General features: G+C 28.9%; 1 protein-coding gene and 1 long non-coding RNA gene across 2 annotated transcripts; one reads left to right on the forward strand and one right to left on the reverse strand.

The window, feature by feature from the left end:
* Positions 1–2810: 2810 nt before the first annotated feature.
* LOC131178600 (ubiquitin C-terminal hydrolase 12-like) lies at positions 2811–8399 on the reverse strand. The gene is made up of 3 exons (XM_058143683.1): positions 8293–8399; positions 8048–8205; positions 2811–3413 (listed from the first exon to the last, which is right to left on the reverse strand). Exons 1-3 carry the CDS (start codon positions 8397–8399, stop codon positions 3148–3150), a joined length of 531 nt encoding a protein of 176 aa, XP_057999666.1. The 3' UTR covers positions 2811–3147.
* A 6589-nt stretch (positions 8400–14988) lies between these two features.
* Positions 14989–18261, forward strand: LOC110656053 (uncharacterized). The gene is made up of 2 exons (XR_002495060.2): positions 14989–15180; positions 17944–18261. It is a non-coding gene; the product is annotated as an uncharacterized LOC110656053 (long non-coding RNA).
* Positions 18262–19606: the final 1345 nt, after the last annotated feature.

The following is a 19606-nucleotide window of genomic DNA, read 5'->3' on the forward strand; positions in this document are numbered from 1 at the left end:
CAGTAATTCTAGTCTTCTATCTACTTTTCATCTAATCCCACTTCCTCTCATTACTTTAGGCGATGGTTCTACTTCTTGTGTCATGGGTTAGGCTGCGAATCCTACTTCACAATTTCTTTGTCATCTGTTTGTGTCTACCAAATTTCTCTTTTAATCTACTTTACTGTTAGTAAACTTACTCGTACCTTAAATTGTTCTATTTCCTTTTTACGATCGGTGTTTGTTTGAGGATCTTACGACGGCGGATTATTGGTAGAGGGCGTGAGTCGTGGTCTCTACATTCGGAAAATCATGTACGCGATCGCTTGTTTGCTCGATTACCTTAACACCTCTTGAAGCTCATTGTAGATTGGGTCATCCTTCTTTGTCTACCATGAAGAAGTTGTGTCCTCGATTTGATCTTTATCGATTTAGAATGTGAGTCGTGTCGGTTTGCAAAACATCATCGTTTGCCTTACGTGTCTAGAGTCAATAAAGCGGGCTTCATCCCCTTTTGAGTTAGTTCATTCGATGTTTGGGGTCCTTGTTACTGTTACTTCTAAAAGCGGATTTCGTTATTTTGTTACTTTTGTTGATGATTATTCTCGTGTTACTGGTTATATTTAATGAAGAATCGTTCAGAGTTGTTTTCTATCTTTTGTACCTTTTGTAATGAAATCAAAAATCAATTTAATATTTATGTGCGCATATTAAGAAGTTACAAATCTAAAGAATATTTTTCATCACAATTTCATTCTTATATGACAAAAAAAGGAATTCTTCATCGTCTTCTGTGGATACCCCATCCCAAAATGGCGTGGCGAAAGAAAAAATCGACATCTTCTTGAGGTAACTCGTGCTCTTCTTTTCGGATGAAAGTTCCTAAACACTTTTGGGTGATCACAGTTTCTACGGCATATTTTTGATCAATCGTATGCCTTCTTACATCCTTAATGGGGATATTCCTTATCGCTTTGTTCCCTACAAAATCTTTGTTTCCGTTGAACCCGTATTTTTGTTGTACTTGTTTTGTGCGTGATGTTCGTCATGAGTTACTAAATTGGATCCAAAGTCTCTCAAATGTGTCTTCCTTGGGTACTCCGGATCCAAAAAGGGTACCGTTGTTTCTCTCCTACTCTTAATCGTTATCTTGTTTCGCAGATGTCACATTTTTGAGTCCACTCCATTTTTTCTCAATCATCTGTGTATGAGAGTCGGGGAGGAAGATGATATCTTAATATATCTTGTCAACCAATGTCTAGTCCTCTCTCACACCTATTTCTTCCGTCTCTAGACCTACTCGGCCTCCGTTGTTCATGTTTATTCTAGGAGATTGGAGATTCTGACTCGAGATCCTCCACCGGCTACTTCGTTGGGAGATCCTGTGCCTCATGCGATCATGATTACGATCTAGACTTACCCATTGCTCTTCGTAAAGGTAAACGTTCATGTACTTACCCTATCTCTTCTTTTGTTTCTTATAATCAATTGTCTTCTTGTTCTCGGTGTTTTGTTACTTCTTTAGACTCTATTCCCATCCCTAATCATTGGTGAGGCCTTTGTCTCATCTGGGCCGGTGTCTTTGCTATGAAAGAGGAAATGGAGGCTTTAGATGCTAATGGTACATGGGAGCTGTTGCCTTTACTTGGTAAGAAAGCTATTGGTTGCAAATGGGTATTTACTGATGAGTAAATCCGATGGTTACGTGGCTAGATTAAAAGCACGCCTTGTAGCAAAAGGATATGCTCAGACATATGGGGTTGATTACTCTGACACTTTTTCTCCTGTAGCTAAACTTACTTCTGTTCGCTTGTTTATCTTTTTAGCAGCTACATATGATTGGCCCCTGCACCAATTGGATGTCAAGAATGCTTTCCTTCATGATGATCTTCAGGAGGAGGTGTATATGGAGCAACCGCCTCGGTTTGTTGCTCAGGGGGAGTTGGGTAAAGTTTGTAGGCTTCGGAAGTCTCTTTATGGCTTGAAACAAAGTCCTAGGGCCTGGTTTGGGAGATTCAGTGAAGCGATCTGAGAATTTGGTATGCAAAAGAGTAAGTGTGATCACTCGGTATTTTATAAGCAATCGAGGTGGTCTAATTCTCACAGTAGTCTATGTGGATGACATTATCATCACCGGGAGTGACTCTGCAGTATTTCATCTCTTAAAACCTTCCTCCAAACCAGTTTGGACCAAAGACTTGGGATTATTAAAGTATTTTTGGGTATTGAAGTTATGAGAAGTAAGAAGGGTATTTTCTTGTCTCAAAGAAAATATGTCCTTGATCTATTGTGAGACAGAAAATTAGGTGCTAAGCCTTGTAGTGCACCAATGACTCCAAATTTACAAGCTGTTAGCGAGGATAGTGAGTTGTTTGAAGATCCGAGAGATACAGGAGATTGGTAGGAAAATTGAACTACCTTCTTGTCACTCGTCTGACATTGCTTATGCCGTTAGTGTGGTAAGTCGGTTTATGTCTTCCCCAATTGTTGCTCATAGGGAAGACTTTGGACAAATCATGTGCTATATGAAGGGAGCTGATGGAAGAGGATTGTTTTATGGTAATCATGGGCAGTTAAATGTTGAATGTTTTTGATGCCGATTGGTGGATCTAAGGTTGATAGGAGGTCAACTCTGGATATTGCGTTTTGTTGGAGGAAATTTGGTGTCTTGGAAGAGCAAGAAGCGAGTGTAGTTTCTCGATCTAGTGTGAATCGAATACTGAGCCATGGCACAATCGTATGTGAGGTAATGTGGATATTTCAATTACTAGATGAGACAGTTTTAAGACCCCCACACTGCGAAATTGTGGTGTGATAATCAAAGCGCTCTCCATATTGCTTCTAATCCGGTATTTCATAAGCGGACCAAACATATTGAGATTGATTGTCACTTTGTTCGTGAAAAGATTCAACAACAGATCATCTCAACAGGACATATCAAAACTGGAGAGCAGTTAGGAGATATTTTCACAAAAGCTCTGAATGGAGCTAGGATTGACTACATTTGTAACAAGTTGGGCATGATTAACATCTATGCTCCAACTTGAGGGGGAGTGTTATGGAAAGTCAATCATTATATTATTTCTGTGTATATTATGTATTCTGTATTCCTATTTAGGATTTCTTATTTAGGATTTCTTCCTAATTAGTATAACACAATTATAGGAATCAATTGTATATAAATACCCATGTACAGATTAATTGAAAGATATGAGAATCATCTCTTTCTACAGTTTCATTACTAGCTACTTCTTTTTTAGGGTCAATGCTTGAGCTGTAATGCTGGACATTATAAACAAGAACCTCAGCTTCAACTATAAGGGTATCTCCCACAAGATACCCTTCTGCAGGATTTCTTAATTTGCTAAGAGGAATGAAAGAGTTGAAACCCCACATGATTCCCAATTCATTGAATACATGTTTTGCTTGTGAATCTGCAAAACATATATAGATTAAGGAGAAAAACAAATGTTTGTAGGCATTATGATTTAATTTATAAGGATATATAATCCAATTCACAAAACTTGACTGCAAAACTCATGTTGAACATAGCTCAATATAATACTCGGCCGTAACTCAACTGAGTTGATAATTATAAAAAATTGAACTCAAGAATTTATCTATTGTCAAATTAAATTACAATAAAAATCAATACAATACTTGATGTTTTAATATATTTTGCACTTTTTGTTTTTAAGTTCTTCGCAAAATAAATATTATTTTCTAACAAATCACTAACATCAAATTATTGATAATTTTTGACATAGCAAAAAATTAAATTATATATTATGAAAAATTTTGAACTTGAAATAATATAAAAATTGATTTAACTTACTAGCTAGGGTGAGAACGTAAATCCTAATGGCTTCTTTTGGAATATAAATACAAATATTGTAGAGAGTTGCAACTCATACATGGAAAAAGAGTATAGAGTCCAAAGGAAGACAATCATGTTCATTGTTGATAAGACTATTGTCAATATTGATAAGATGCCCTTGATAGTGTACTATGGTGTAAAGCTAGTGCATATATTAGTTATATATTAGCAGCATACGTGCATTTACCATGGTATTTCTTGAGTGCAATTGGATTGATGAGTAGTGATAAAAGTTTTGAGTTTATTAATTTATTTTTATTATTTTAATAAGGGTATTTTATGTAAAAAAAAATCCCGAGTTTATGCAAATTTCACTAGTTCTTCCCACTATTTGAATACCTAATAATTTAATCCTTAATGTTTAACTTTATTAGTAAATTAATCCTTCTATCAAAATCAATGATTTCAGTAATTAAATAAGATAGAAAACTCATATTTACAATTTGCTTGTGAAAAAAGAAAAATAAAATAAAATAAAACTGTCTACTTATATGACATGTCTTTTAAAAGAAATAATAACACCTCTCAAAGTCAAAATCTCTCACAAAGAAGAACATTGGGAGAGAGAGAAAACCCGGGAGGAGAGACATAAGAGAGAGAGAGAAAATGGAAAAGGTAATTTTGACAATTAAATTTATCATTAGATTTTGACTTTGGTTTTATCTATGGACCATAGTGTAAACTCAGCTTCAATATTTTATTGTTTCTATGTATTTGATTTTGTAGGAATTATTGGAATTTTTCAATTTATTTAAAGTATTTGAAATTATTTCATTTTATTTATTTTATAAATGATTTAGGTTCAATATGGCAATTTTAGGATTTGATTTTCAAATCCTAAATGATTTATTGGTGTTCGATGTTTTTTTTTTATTTTTAATAAGCTAAAAATATTTTTTTTTTTGTCTTAACTCTCCCTAACGAAAAAAGAGAAAAAGAGAGATTGGGTAGTTGAGAGAGAGACAGAGAGAGAGAGAGAGAACCAATGAGTAGGTCAAACATACGACTTGCAATCCGCAACTCCCCCTTTCCCTCATACCAATTTCTCTCCCCACTCCACCTCCAATCATTGTTTTCAACTAGTGACGCCACTACGAGTGCCGAGTGACTCCATGGCACCCAAAAAAAAAAAAAGCGATGAACAACGACGAAAATGGCAAGAATAGGAGGAGACAAAAAAAAAAATACCTCTAGAACATTTTTCACATTTTCTTGATGTTCCCGAGATTGAAAGGACACATCACTGCCAACAAAAAGCTCCTCACTCTCTAGATAACATTTTTTGGCCAACCCCGCCCCTAGACATCACTTGAAATGGCAAAATCAAAAAGTGAAAATTGCAATGCTATGATCTTTCTAGCGCAATTCTGGCCAAATTGCAATGCTAATCAAACAAGCAACCCAAGGGCGCCATCGTGACCCTTGTGGCTTAGACTCATAGATTGTTGAGACTAATTTGACCAATTTTGGGCATATGTCGAAGAATATCAAAAAAATGGAGTTTAGATTCAACATTAAAGGCTCTTGGGCATTAGAAAGGTACCGTCGGATTGATGAAACTCCCTCGAGACCAAACAACAAATTATCTGACATTTGTTTTATTTTTTTAGGATAAAAATTTCACCCACCAATTAAGTGCGTCTAGCATATTTTTTCACGATCACTATAACTGACTCGAGTCAGTTAAGGATGCTCTATTTTTTAGCTTTCCAGTTAGGGATACTAGGAGAAGCATTTGGTTTGCTCGGTTTCGAACCGAACCAAAGTTGAAAAATCAAAAAACAGATTTTGTATAAAACATCAACTGAAACTAAATTGAATTTTTAGTAATCAAACTGAATTCAATTCAGTTCAATCAGTTTTGAACAAAATGCTACAGAGAGCAAACGATGATGATTTCAGCTTTTAGCAAGCATAAACAATTCCCAATACCCACTACACCACTACCTAACTGTATACTCAATTATTGATTCACAAATCATGATAAAAAAAAATAAATAAATACCAAAACATCCTCAAATCAAATCAAAAAAAAAAAAAAAATAAAGTTAAACCTAAGAAGTAAATCCCGAAAGAAACCCATATAACAATCCCCATATATTGTTCTTTCAATTGCAGCACCTATGAAGAGATCAATCACAACAGAATTACAAAACCATGAAGAATCGCAAGAGATCCGACCCAACGCATGAAGCAACAAAACAACAATGAGTACAGGATATCTAGTGATATGAAGATATCTAGTGCAATCATGAACAACACAGCAACAATGAAGCTGAAATCTGAGCCTCTACAAAGAAGAAGCAAGGGTAACCAGAGAAAAATAAGCATCGAAGCAACACAGCACACAGGAGCACAATACGAAGAATAAGAAGGAGCTAAGGAAGAGGAGACAAAGGAGGGAGGCGAAATGGTAAAGGTAATTGGAGAAAAAGAAGCATGAGGAGGAGGGAGGGTGTTGTCGAGCGAAAAAAACAAAAAGAAAAAAAAAACAATGCTAGAGGGCGTAGGAAAGGATGAAAATTCGTAAATGGCACTTGTATACATGGCTAAAGCAATATAGTATTTAGGCAATGGAGAAAATCGGTTGCAATTTTTTTATTGAATTAACTTAATCGAATCAAAAAATCGAATTTTTCAAAAATCTATAACTAAACCTAACTGATTGGATTGAAAAATCAAACGGAATAAATAGAAAAATTTCAGCTTAAATAAAAAACACACAACCCTATCCATCACTCTCTCCACGTTTCCTTTGAAACAAAAGAATGGCTTCTCAAAACCCTACTCCCAAATTCTCTATATCCATAAATGGTCCTACTGAATTATGATTCCCTTTTGTATCTCCGCTCAAACCCGAACCTCAATCCTCATCTTCCAACCTCTTCCTATCATTGACATGCGCAGCCTTAGTGAAAACCTCTTTCCTAACCCCGGATAATACAATCGCCTAACTCTTCTACCCTGCCGAAGCCCATCGAGAAAGTATTAATCTAAATCTCATCGATGAAAATTACAATGTTGACCTCATCTGTAATGTTCATTTCCATTCTCCGCCTGTTTTAGGACGATATTGTCGTCATTGTAGAGAAATTCTGATTGTTTTGATTTACAAATAAATCATAAATTTAATTCTATAATTGATAAATTTATAACTTTTTAATTTAATATACCTATAATACAATGAACGAAATTGCAAACCGGTAAAACAATATATATATATACACCTAACATTATTAGAAAAAAATAATAATTTTATTTAAAAATATAAAATATTTAAAATTTCATTTTAAAAGTAAAATTGATTTTATTATATAAGGCCTAATTAGTTGAAATTTTATTGTAACTTATTTTTAATTATAAACTTAATTATTAGTATTAAATAATATTTGACTTAATAATTTTATTTTAATAATTATGTATATTAGATTTAAAAAACACATTTGCCCAAAAAATAAGATAATAAAAGTTTCTATGGAAATGCTCATTTTTATTCATATCTCTTATCATTTATTGGCGGGCCAATGATACTAATGTTTAAAATTTTAATAAAATACAATTTATATTTAACATAATCAATTGAAAATTTTAATATTAACAAAAATTTAATATGATGTTAAAACTATAAGATATAAAAATAAATATTAAACTATATTATTAAAATAAATAAAAAATAATTTACACAATATGACTAGTTAAATTTTAAAGAAAATTTTAGTAGGTAGATTTTGTTTGCACTCATGAGAGGACTAGAAACTTGCAGAATAGATAAAAAATTATTATTTTTTAATATTGTTAACTTATTTAATTATTTTTTATTTTTACCCTTAAAAAAGACTTAATGTGACAAAAAATACAAACAAAAAGGCTGAATAGACCTCAATTGAAAAATATATCTTATAGTTTAAGGGTTTCAGAATGGGATTAAAAAAAAAAAGGTCTTCATATAAACAGCCCAATTTCTTTCTTTCCCACCCCTGTCTCTCTATCTCTCTATCTAGAATTCTTGATGTTAATGCTCTGATTGGGAAATGGAAGTATAAGTTAGGGAGGAAGGAAAAGGCACTCATTGTATATTTGCAACTTTCAGCCCATCTTGCTTGATGAATCCTTAATAAAGTTTTTTATTTGGATAAGGATAGATAAGAGATTTTATATATATATATATATTGCTTTAATAAATTAGAGTACCTTTCTTGACTGTGGACCTGCTATCGATTTGATTGACAACTGCGATGCTACATCTTGCTTCTCTACTCCATCCTTTTGGCAAACTTTTTGAACCAGCAACTCCCAGGTATATTGGCAAATAATTCTCATTGTTTCCTTTGGGGAAAATAACCAAACGCCTGCCAAACAACAAATAGAAACAACGTTTCAAAAAAAATTAAAAAAAAAAAGAAAAGAAAAGGTTAGAAAGAAGAGATAAAGAATGCCAATTACAACCACCAGCACAGAAAACTTCTGAAGGCACTATGTCTTCTATCAATTTGAAAAAGTTGTTAATTCTCCATGTGAATTTAAATGGGCCAGCATTCCACATTGCTTTGCCTTCTGCATAATGCAATTGGTAATAATAATAATAATAATAATAATCATATCACACAATCAATAGTCTGAAGAAGAAAAAATTATGAAAAAGTTTGAAGTTTTAAGTTTGAATTTTAATTGTACTGAAATTAATAAAAAAAAAATATTATAATACCTTTGTAGAATCTAAAATTATGAAAAAGAAAAGCCAATATAAATAATTCAAATTGTTCTAATTATATGAAATATTTCAGATAATATAGCATTTCTCTACTGTGTTTTCCAGGATAAAAATAACAAATAAGGAAATTGTTTATGAAGCAATTTGATTTGATATGATCAAACTAAGAACAACTTAAATACCTGCCATGACTTAATGACTATTGACAAAATCCAAGTTCTTGAAATTCATAAGCTAATCAACTTCTTGCTGCTATATATATATATATAGCGAGAGAGAGAGAGAGAAGCTTTAGTTTCTTGTTAATTTGGTTTTTTCCATATTCTGACCCATTTCTTAATTTTCAATTTTTAAGATTCCTTCTTTTCCTTTGTATTAATATGAAGGAATTGCCTGCACACTGTGTGTAGTTTATCCAATTTTTCCACTTCTTACTTGTTTGTTGCATCAATATTCCTTTCTTCCTTTATGTTTCATTCGGTGCTTTTCTTTGTCATTGCCGACAAAAGTCATGGATAGAATTAAATTAAATTGAATATATGGGAATTGTTATAGAATAAAATCATATTTTATATAATTTCCATTTCTTTTAAAATAATTTACTTTCTAACTTGCAAATTTTGAATATAGAAAAAATGGACCGGACCTAACTCTACCCCAAAAATTAGCTCAAAAGGAAAAAATTTTCTCAAATCTTATATTTAGCACAAAGTCTTTATCTTAAACTAACGTGGGATAAATTGGTTGATAACAATAATTAATATGCTCTTTAAAAATGAAAACTAGTTAAATGGAAATCGATTTTTTTTTTTTTGCATTTTTTAGATTTTATTTGTAAATACATTATCATGTTAAGTATTTCATATATCAATTTTCAATAATATCCACATTTGTTTCGTGATATTTTAATGCAAGTTAAATTATATATTACCTTTCTAATAAAAAAATTTAAGAAATCTATCGATATTATAGTTTAATGAAATATTTTGGAAAGCTTTCTCTTAATTTTTGTTGCAAATTTCAGATTTTATAAAAAAAAAAAAAAAAAAAAAAAAGCCAATTGCAGGTCTCATGATGCTTGCATGGTAACGGTTAAAAAAATTCAAACCTTTCAATTTTTTTTTTTTTTATATTTTAGCCCAATTTAATGGTTTGCATTAACTATAGACAGTTGATAATTTTGACCTAAATTAATCAAAATTAAAAGTTAGAAATAATATTTTATTACTTAATAAAATAAAAAAAGTGTAAATATAAATTCTATATAATAATTATATTTATTTGCTCATTAAAATAATTATATGGGGTTTACATGAATATTTTAACTCATAAATATGTTATTATTGCTGGGAAAAATTACATTCTTTGTATTGTCATGCTTTTTAGTATTCAAGTCCTACAATTTTGTTGTTGTAATTTAAGACGCTATTGCATTGTTAGCACTTTGGTGATAAAATAACTAATTGCATTTAAAATTGCTGATTAAGTGCTGATGTAGTAGGAAAAAAATGTACATTATGCTAAAGACTATTTAGCGTCAATGCCACGTCAGATTCACGTCAGCACCACATTAACAATTTTAATGACATTGTTTATTTTGTTATCTAAGTATAAAAAAGATTGAAAGTACACTTTTTAAATCGGCAAAAAAAAAAAGTTCAAGCCATAAATTATAAAGCTGTAAAACTATATGGTACTTACTCCTTATATTTTGATAAATAATTACTTAGATAATTAATATTATAATTATTTTATAATATATCTGCCATTTCTCTCCCCGTGTCTCTCTCACTCCATGTCGTTCGCTCTCTTTCTCTCTCTTTTTATTTATGTCTCTCTCTATCTCTCTTTCTTTCTCCTGCTTTCTTATTTTCTCTCTTATCATTTTATCTCTCTTTTTTGTGTTTCTCTTCTTATCTTTTCCATGTTTATCTCTTTATTTTTCTCAAAGGATTTCCAAAATCCAAAAGAATTTGCAAGATTCACAAATCCAAAACAAAATTGTAAAATATTAAAAAAAAAAAAATTCTATGTGGTGCCAAAATTAAGTGTCATTAACTTGATGGCATTAGGTTAATTAAACATTTTAAGGACAAATATCTTTAACATTCATGACATGTACTTTCAACCATTTAGATGACAAAATAAATAACGATATTAAAATTGCTAACGTTAGATAGACTTTAGCGCCACGTTAATGTTTTCCTACTATATTAGCAGCTAGTCAGTAATTTTTAATGTTGTTAGTCATTTTATCACCAATGTTCTAATAGAATGAAAAAGCATAAGTCCCTTTTAGCTAAAAAAAAAAAAAAAAGGTACATGCTCTTAATATTAAATGTGCGATAGTACAAGATACTTTAAGTATATTTTCCCCTATTGTATCAATATTAATATTGTTGGTTAAAATGAATTAAATAAAAAAATTAGGACAAATTTGAAAATTTTAAAGTTGAACTTTTGTTATTATTAAGAAAATTATTAAAATATAATTCCTCAATTTTTCTAAGAAAAGTTCAAATTTCATCAAGTAAAAAAAAAATTTAAATAAACATAATTTTCAGTATTTATGAATTGTGATAATAAAAATATTATTTTTGGCAATTTTTTAGAAAAAAAAAGATTAACATATTTATTTTATAATTATTACAAAAACTAATAAAAATATTTTTAGAATAAAATTTTTATCCTCAATATTTAAATAAATGAAAAAAATATCATCATTTGTTATAAATGCAGTTATATAGGACTATATATACATCTTTATTATATTAAGTAATAAAATTTTATTTAATTTGGGTCAAATGACTCAATGACTATAATTAATACTAACCTTTAAATTAGGTTAAAATTATAAAAAATTCTAAAAGGTTTTTTTTTATCATTATTTAGTTTGTAAGAAATATGAACCCAATAATAAAATAATAATACAGTTTTGCTAAGTTGCATGACGCACCTGCATTCTTTAAATTCAATTTTGATCATAGGCTACAATTACAACTGACCTTTAAAATTGTGCTACAATATATATATATATATATAAGTGGAAAGGCGAGGGGATAGAATTATAAATTAATTATTAAAAATTAATTATTTAATTAAAATAATTGTAGAATTATTATTAAAAGATTAAATATTTAATTAAATAAAAATATGTATTTATATTTCCTAGATTTGTAACTCAAAATCTTAGTAGGATTTGAAAAGACATTTTTTTAATTAGAATGCGAGAAATATTTCTCAATAGGATAAATAATTATATTATATATTAGATAAAATTTCTATTATAGTGTTATTGTGAAAAAAAATTTTTTGGCTCGTCCATTACAAACAGAGGCTCTCATCCATTTAAAGAGGTTTCGACTTAAGGTATAGAAGGGTATAGCCCAAGAGAAAAGGATTATTATTTATTGTAGTTGAAGACACTTATATGGTGTATAATGCAATTAAAATAATAAATATATTAAATTATATCAAAAAAATAAGAAAGGGACTAATTATTTGATGTAAAATTCGCTTTGATGCAATTGAGTTGATGGATGGTATAGATTTGAGTTTGTAATTGATGATTTTATTGAAGTTAGTGGAAAAAAGACATGCTTGTGGATGTAGTCTTATGTTAAAAGAGTGAATGTTATCATTGTTATTTCCTTTGTTTCTTTGTAATTTACACACTTTCACAATTCACAATAATATCAATATATATGAAATTTTAATCCTATTCAAAGATAATATTTTATTTGTCCCAAATTTTTAGCCATTTAAAAAAAATATTCGTAATAGAAGAATTTGAATTTTTAATCCATTTCAAATATAACAGTTACTTTATTTATCACAAATTTATAGCTATTTTTTAAAAAAATTATTGATATTGATAAAAATATAATTTTAATCAAACTTAGAGTTCATTTTTTCATATGAACAAATTTTCATTTATTTAATTTTCATAAAAATAAAAATAAAATATTTTTATATTTTCAAATATTTTCAGCTATAATAAATTTAAAAGATAATTTTTATTGAAAACGTTAATAAAATTATTTAAATTTTGACTAATTTTGGTAAATGTAATAAAACTAATAGTAATTTTATAATCTCGATAATATTAACTAAATTAAAGTTTTAAATAAATTTGAAAAAAGTGCATAGAGTTGTTTTTTAATTAATTAGTCCTATTTTCAAATAAATTTGACTTTTTTGTGTGAACAAAACATTCTAATTTATATAAATTTATTAAAAAATTAAAAATATTATTCATAAAAATCATTTAGACTTTATTTAGATAGTTAATCATTTAAAAAATAAATATTTTTTTATTAAAATATAATAAAATATCAAATTTAAATTCTCATTCATTTCAAATTTTTATCTATTTAAAAAAAATTATATTATTATCTAACTACTCAAATATATAAGCATTTGAAATTATATTAAAGAATAAAATTAACATATAATATATAATTATAAGATATATTTTTAATGGTGTAATATTTGTGATATATGCTTTTTTATAAATATTTCAATTTATTATATTTTTATTTATATTGTATAGAGTTATATATATAATTATAAAAAATTATAAAATCCATTCAATCATTAATAAAACTTTACACATATAGTATTGTATTCTTTTTCTTTTTGGATTTATCAAGCATCCTTTATATTCATTTTATGGTCCATAAAAGACTAATCCCTTTAGGATTTGTGGCAACCGCTATCAATAATGCTTTCTCCAAGGATCAAATTTAAGTTCTCCCTTTGGGAGTGCAGTAGGGCTTACCACTGCTCTCAACATTTGTTGGTATCTTGCATTCTTTTTCTAATAATTAATTGATAAATATAAAAATATGAAAGAGAAAATTTATGAATTGATTAAATTATTTTTATAAATTTTAGTTTATTATAAATAATAATTAAGATATTAAAATCTTAATTTTATTTTAAATTCTAACTAAAAATAATAATATTTAAAAGCAAGCTAAACTTTCCAAAATTTAAACAATTAATTATAATAGCAAAAAGTGCAAAAATGTTAAATTTTTATTATTAGGATTAATTTATTTTTTTGAAATTATGAAAAAAAAAATTGGGAGTAGGAAATACTTTACCTAAGCACACTATAAGAAAAATAGAATTTTGTGATAGATTTTTTGTGACGGAACAATTTCGTCACAAATTAGAGATGGATTTTTGACAGATTGTATCATTAGAAGGATTTATGACGGAATATCCGCTAAAAAATTTTAGTTATTTTTTTAATATTTTAATTATTGACGGACATAATATTTCGTCTCTAATTCATCACAAATTTGTGACTGACAGATTTATCAATCACTAATTTGTGATCGAACAATGTTACCATCAAAAACTTTGTGATGTAATATATTTATGTTATAAATTTTTGACGAAAAATAATTGTTCATCACAAATTTTTGACGGAAAACATAATTTCATCACAAAGTTTATGACGAAATACATTATTCTGTCACAAATTTATGACGAATTAACGTATCCGTCATAAATTTGTGACGGATTGTGACGAATTAACTTATCCGTCACAAATTTATGATGGCATAACATATTCTGTCATAAATTTTGTGATAAAATTATGTTTTCCATCAAAAATTTGTGATAGAATTATGTTTTCCCTAAAAAATTTGTGACGGATTAACTAAAGCTCAACCTTAAAAATTTAAAATTTCTTAGCCAAACGATCAACCCTCTTATATACATAGTTATTAATAATTTTAATTTATATATATATATTTTAATTTTAATATATAAAAATAATATGTTTAAATTTTTATTAATTATAATATATTTTATTTTTATTTTTTCATTTCTCAAACTTTTTAATAAAAATTTCGTAATAAAAATAATTACAATATATATATATATATATATATATATATATATAACAAGTAAAATATATAAAAATATATGTTAATATATTATAACTTACTTTATAACAATAATTACTTATTTTAATAGTAAAAAGGTAACTATTAAGTAATTTATAAATTACATATATAATTAGAAAATTAATAACTTTATTATAATTTAAAGTAATTAAATATATAGTTAATTAAACATAGAAAAAATTTAATAGAGAAATTCACGTAATAATATAATAATGAACATCACGTGACAATACCATAAAATAAAATACTATATGTCAATTTTTTAAAGTACTGGTACAGAAAATTTTAAAAATTAATAAATGTTTTTATTTGTAAAATGAAAAAAAAATTAATATTAAAGTTTTATATAAATAAAAAAATTATATATAATAATATCATTTAAACCTAATTTTTTATTTCGCGTCTTTTTCATTTCTGTTTCTCAGCTGTCACCGGCGCTCCTGCCTCTTCCTTCTCCTTCCATCTTCAAAACCTAGCTTTCTAGTTCTGTCTAGGTTTTTCTTTCTCTCCTTTTTTTTTATTTTTTTATTTTTTTTTTATCTTGTTCTTTACCTGTGTTTCTCTTTCTGCTACTCTCTTCCTTCCTCTTAGTGGTGGATCTTAAATTACGATGGAGTACGGCGGTGGTCGCAATAGAGGCAGGCCTGAGGCTGCTTTGAATGGCAATGGTGGCCCTAAGAAAACCCAACAAGGTTCGCTTTTCATTTTTTGATACGTGAAACCGTAGTGATATTAGCGTAAGAAATGGTTTCGAGCCTTCATGTTCCTTTATTTTTCCTTGTGAAACTTTTCTTGCCTAAGTGTTTGTTTAAGTTGTTGGCAATGTGTAAATGATGCAATTAGTATTATATTTAGTTTTATGGTTGCTGAGAAAGTATGAAAATGGAAGTGAAATTGAAGTTTCTAATCTTATGAGTTTCTTTTCTTTGTTTAGAGAAACCCCATTACAGCTAATTAGCCCCATGTAATTTTTTGGATTATTTGAGTTTTTCGTTAATATTATATCTAAAAACAAATATGCTCTTTTCTCTGACATTGTCCTTAAAGTTCTCTGTTTGATTATTGATGATACTCATGGAGTCTTTTGTTGATAACACAGATTTTATTCATGTTAGTGAGTTCTCAAAATTAAACTCGAATGGATTTTGAACTGACTGATTCTTTGGTTGTCTATGCATCTACTTATCTTGTTCTGGTCAGTTTGTGTGTTTGTTTGATTCACATATACTTTTATACTCTGAGATGGAAACTACATCTTAATCTGATACTTAAAACATAAAATTGCATAGGACAGAGATAAAATTTGTAAAGAATGAAAAATGTAGAAACATTAAGTCTAAATTTATGGCTTCTTGGTTTATTGGCAAATGTCAATTTGGCCCTGAAAGTTACGGTGCCATAGATGCTTTAGGTGGTTCTTTCTATATTGGGATCAAATGTATAAAAAACTAAGTTTTGAGAAATCTCCTTTTATTCTTCTTTAGCCAAAACAAATAAGCCTATTTCTATTTTGGTTTCCTTCTTGCTTTAAGCATTATAATTGATAGAACTTGCTACTTGAGTATTTAATGGGTTTTAGTCATTTATCCATGTCAGTGAAAGTTACTATAAATTTTATTATTCACAATTTCATATTTCATAAAATAAGAGTAACAGTCACTCCTCAGACTTTGGAGATTGCAATATGACATTAGATCTTATTAAAGTTCAAAGATTAACAACTCACCCAAATCGTAACTGGGAGAAATAACTAATTTTCTGCAACAGAAATGGAGTCCTTTCCAACTGATATAGGAAGCAAATTGAAGCCATGTACATAGTTTTTCAGGTTCAAATCTTAACCTATCTAAAATAAAATTATGTTCCATCTATTCCTAGCATAAATGAATTCTAAAATATGGGCTTTCTCAATCATTTTGCTGGTAAAATCAGTATGATGTAGACTAATGATCAGAAAGCTGAAGTTGTGGTATAGGTTTTCTTCTAATCCTGATAACCAAGACTAATGAACAGATAAGGTTGCTTTCAAAGAGGAGTTTTGGGTACCTACTTGCTGGGACATATATAAACTGAAAGAATTTTAAGTGGATGAAAAAACTTGTTCACCTTTTTATCTTTTATAATGTGTTATGTAATTTTGTGAGTAAGAGGCCTGATATATTGGCAAGTAAATTGGCACCTAAAGTTGTGGTATAGGCTCGATATGGTGTTTTTGCAAGAGTGCAGTTTGGTTTGATTTGTTTTTGCTTTTCCTTCTCAGGCTCTGTGTAGCAAGGAATGTTACTTGATTTACAAAACTCAGGTATGTGGTTTAATTTTGAAATATGTGTCCTCATTCTTGAATCTGTTCTCTCTCTTTTCTTTATTTTTGGATGAATGAATTATTTGCATTTTGTAATTTAGACTAATCTCTGTTACTGCTCGATTGATGATGAAATAGGGATCCAGCGGTTATTTGTGTATGAATATATGCCTAATAAGAGGCTAGAAGATCATTTATGTGTGATGATCAAAGAATATGGAGCTTCTTTTTTTCTATAAAAAAAAAAAAAATTGCTAATTGCGGCTATGCTTAAATGAGTATGTGTAGGTATTAGCTAATGGCTACTGGATAAATGTTCTTGTAAATGTTTCATGTAAAAAATATTATTTTATCTGATTATTGCTATGAATCCTTCAGTACATCCACCTCTTGGTTCATATTGTCACTTTCTCACTTCCTCCGCTCCCATGCCTTATCAATTGTCTAATCTATGGGATCTAAAACTTTGAATTCATATTGCTCCTAATTTGCCTTTTCATACCATCAGAAGGCACAGACATCTTCTCTGGACAAGAACTAAAGTGTCAAAAAATGATGCACTGGAACAACATTAATTCTTTAGATCCTTATGTTGATGTTTTTCCCAGTATTGGATCTTCTTCCCTCAATCTCCACCATTTGAAGAGAAATCCAACTGATCTTAATTAGAAGAATTTCATTTAATCAATTTCCCTTATTTTGAGCTACAAATTATTTTCCAATGGGCTTCCTTCTTTTGTCTTTTTAATATGGATGATGGTATTTTATATCTTCACTCTTGCTCATTCTCATACTATGGCCTCACCCAGCTATTAGCTTTTGGTTCCTATGAACTCGGCCTTTGGTATGCATCAGTCCTAATCACACACAATGATTCCAATTATGGACACATCATAAAGTCCTTCATGGTTTTGACAATCACTTGCTTTTACACCAGACATTGTGAAGGGTTCACAAGCACTGGGCATTTCTTAATTCTTGAATTATGACTTCAATTGTAGTATTCTCTTTACAGAAGGGAATGGCATTTCTATAAATAAAAGTGGCTAATTGATCAGAAACAGTTATATAAGTTTTGATTTTATAGCGACTGTGTGCACTTATCATTGTGCTAAATGCTTTCATATACTAATTTTATCATTGCTATTAGTAGGGAAAAAAAGCATTAACTTCATCAGGAGGAGGAGATCATGCGTGCATGAGGGAAAATCAAGTGTGAATTCTCTAGCAATGCATTGAGGAGGAGGTATCGCGCCTCAGGTAACAGAGTGAAGAGCAGTTTCACTCTATGTAGGAGGAGATGAGGTAGATGGCGTATCATCCCGCCCTTAAAGTGATTCTGTTGATCCCCATGATCAGAGCACGCTGAATCTATAGCTTGATCATGTTTATACACATTTGCTAATTGAACTTGTTACTTGTATGGTTAACTTTGTACTTTTATATAATATATGGTATTTTTATTTTCTAATTATTGTAAATTTTATTATTATATTTATTTATTCTTATTACTAATTATATAAATAGAATAATTCTTAATTCACTATTATTTGTTTATTATTAAAAAATTAGATTATTAAAAAAAATAAAAAAATTAATTGTGACTAATTATAATTCGTCATAAATTTGTGATAGATCCTTTCCGTCACAAAAAGAAAAATTAGCAAAAATAATTTGTGATGGACAATTTTTTGTGACGGATTTTTTGTCACTAATCCGTCCCAATTTTTGTGATGGATTCGTGTTTTAACCGGCTAATATTTTATGAAGGATGAATGAATTTCTTCACAAATTTGACGTATGTTCTGTCACAATTCTATCACAAAATTTGTGACGGATTTTTCTTATCCGTCACTAAATATTTGTGACAAGCAAATTATGACGTCAATTTTTCTGTCACAAATCTGTCACAAAATTAGATTTGTAACAGATTTGTGATGGATTTTTTCGTCACTAATACGATTTTTTCTTGTAGTGAGAAAACGGATATTTTGAATCCTCCTTTGAAAAAAAAAAGGATTTTATTGATAAATAACAATGCGTGTTATTTATTTAAATACATACAATAGAATATAATGAAACTACTTTTTTAGATATTTGCATACTTTTAGTTTAGATCCTTAGTTTAGTTTTCTTAAATTTGCTATATTATTAAACTTGTTCTAAAGGAAATTTCTATTAATTTTTAAGGTTTATTAATTAATTAATTAATATGAAAGTTTTTCTAAAATTACATATAAAGACAACTAACTTATGAATATATACAATAAATATAAACAATGTAAAAAAAATTATCTTAAAAGACTGAGATTTGAGGCTGGCCATAGGCCTCTTTTTAATCCAAGGTGCCTTATTGCTCCAGATTCAAAACCTTCCTTCCATGTTACTTTTGATGCAGGAATTAGTGTTGGGGAATTGTGAATGAATAAAAATATTCATGATTTTTTATATTATTTATAATTTAAAAATTTAATACTATAAAAATAATTAATATTGATATTCCATTATAGATCTTATTTCAAAAGTAATTTAACTTAAATTGCTTTTTGATTTTGGGTTTTTCTACCGCAGGTCTGGGCTTCATGGAAAGGGATATGGAGACCTGTTTTGTGTTTTTTTCTTGCCCTATGTGTTGTTTTTTCTTATGGGTTAATTTGTTAAAAAGCTTATGCTCTAGGGTCATTGGTAGGTAGACATCTCCGAGGACACTCTCAATACTAGCTTTAGCCTCCAGTCCCTTTGGCAGGAGACTAACTGCCAAGAGCTCTGCTTTACCGCCCCATAAAGCCTCTGTCATTGGTTTCCTATCTTTGATT

Source organism: Hevea brasiliensis, chromosome 1, assembly GCF_030052815.1.
Source record: "Hevea brasiliensis isolate MT/VB/25A 57/8 chromosome 1, ASM3005281v1, whole genome shotgun sequence".
Classification (NCBI taxonomy): Eukaryota; Viridiplantae; Streptophyta; class Magnoliopsida; order Malpighiales; family Euphorbiaceae; genus Hevea; species Hevea brasiliensis.

Coding starts and splice junctions, on each gene's coding strand:
- LOC131178600 (XM_058143683.1), bottom strand. CDS start 8,399: ATGTGGAATGCTGGCCCATTTAAATTCACATGGAGAATTAACAACTTT. Junction 8,206..8,292: donor TGTGCTGGTGGTTGTAATTG/GCATTCTTTATC, acceptor GTTGTTTGGCAG/GCGTTTGGTTATTTTCCCCA. Junction 3,414..8,047: donor CAGGTCCACAGTCAAGAAAG/GTACTCTAATTT, acceptor TATGTTTTGCAG/ATTCACAAGCAAAACATGTA.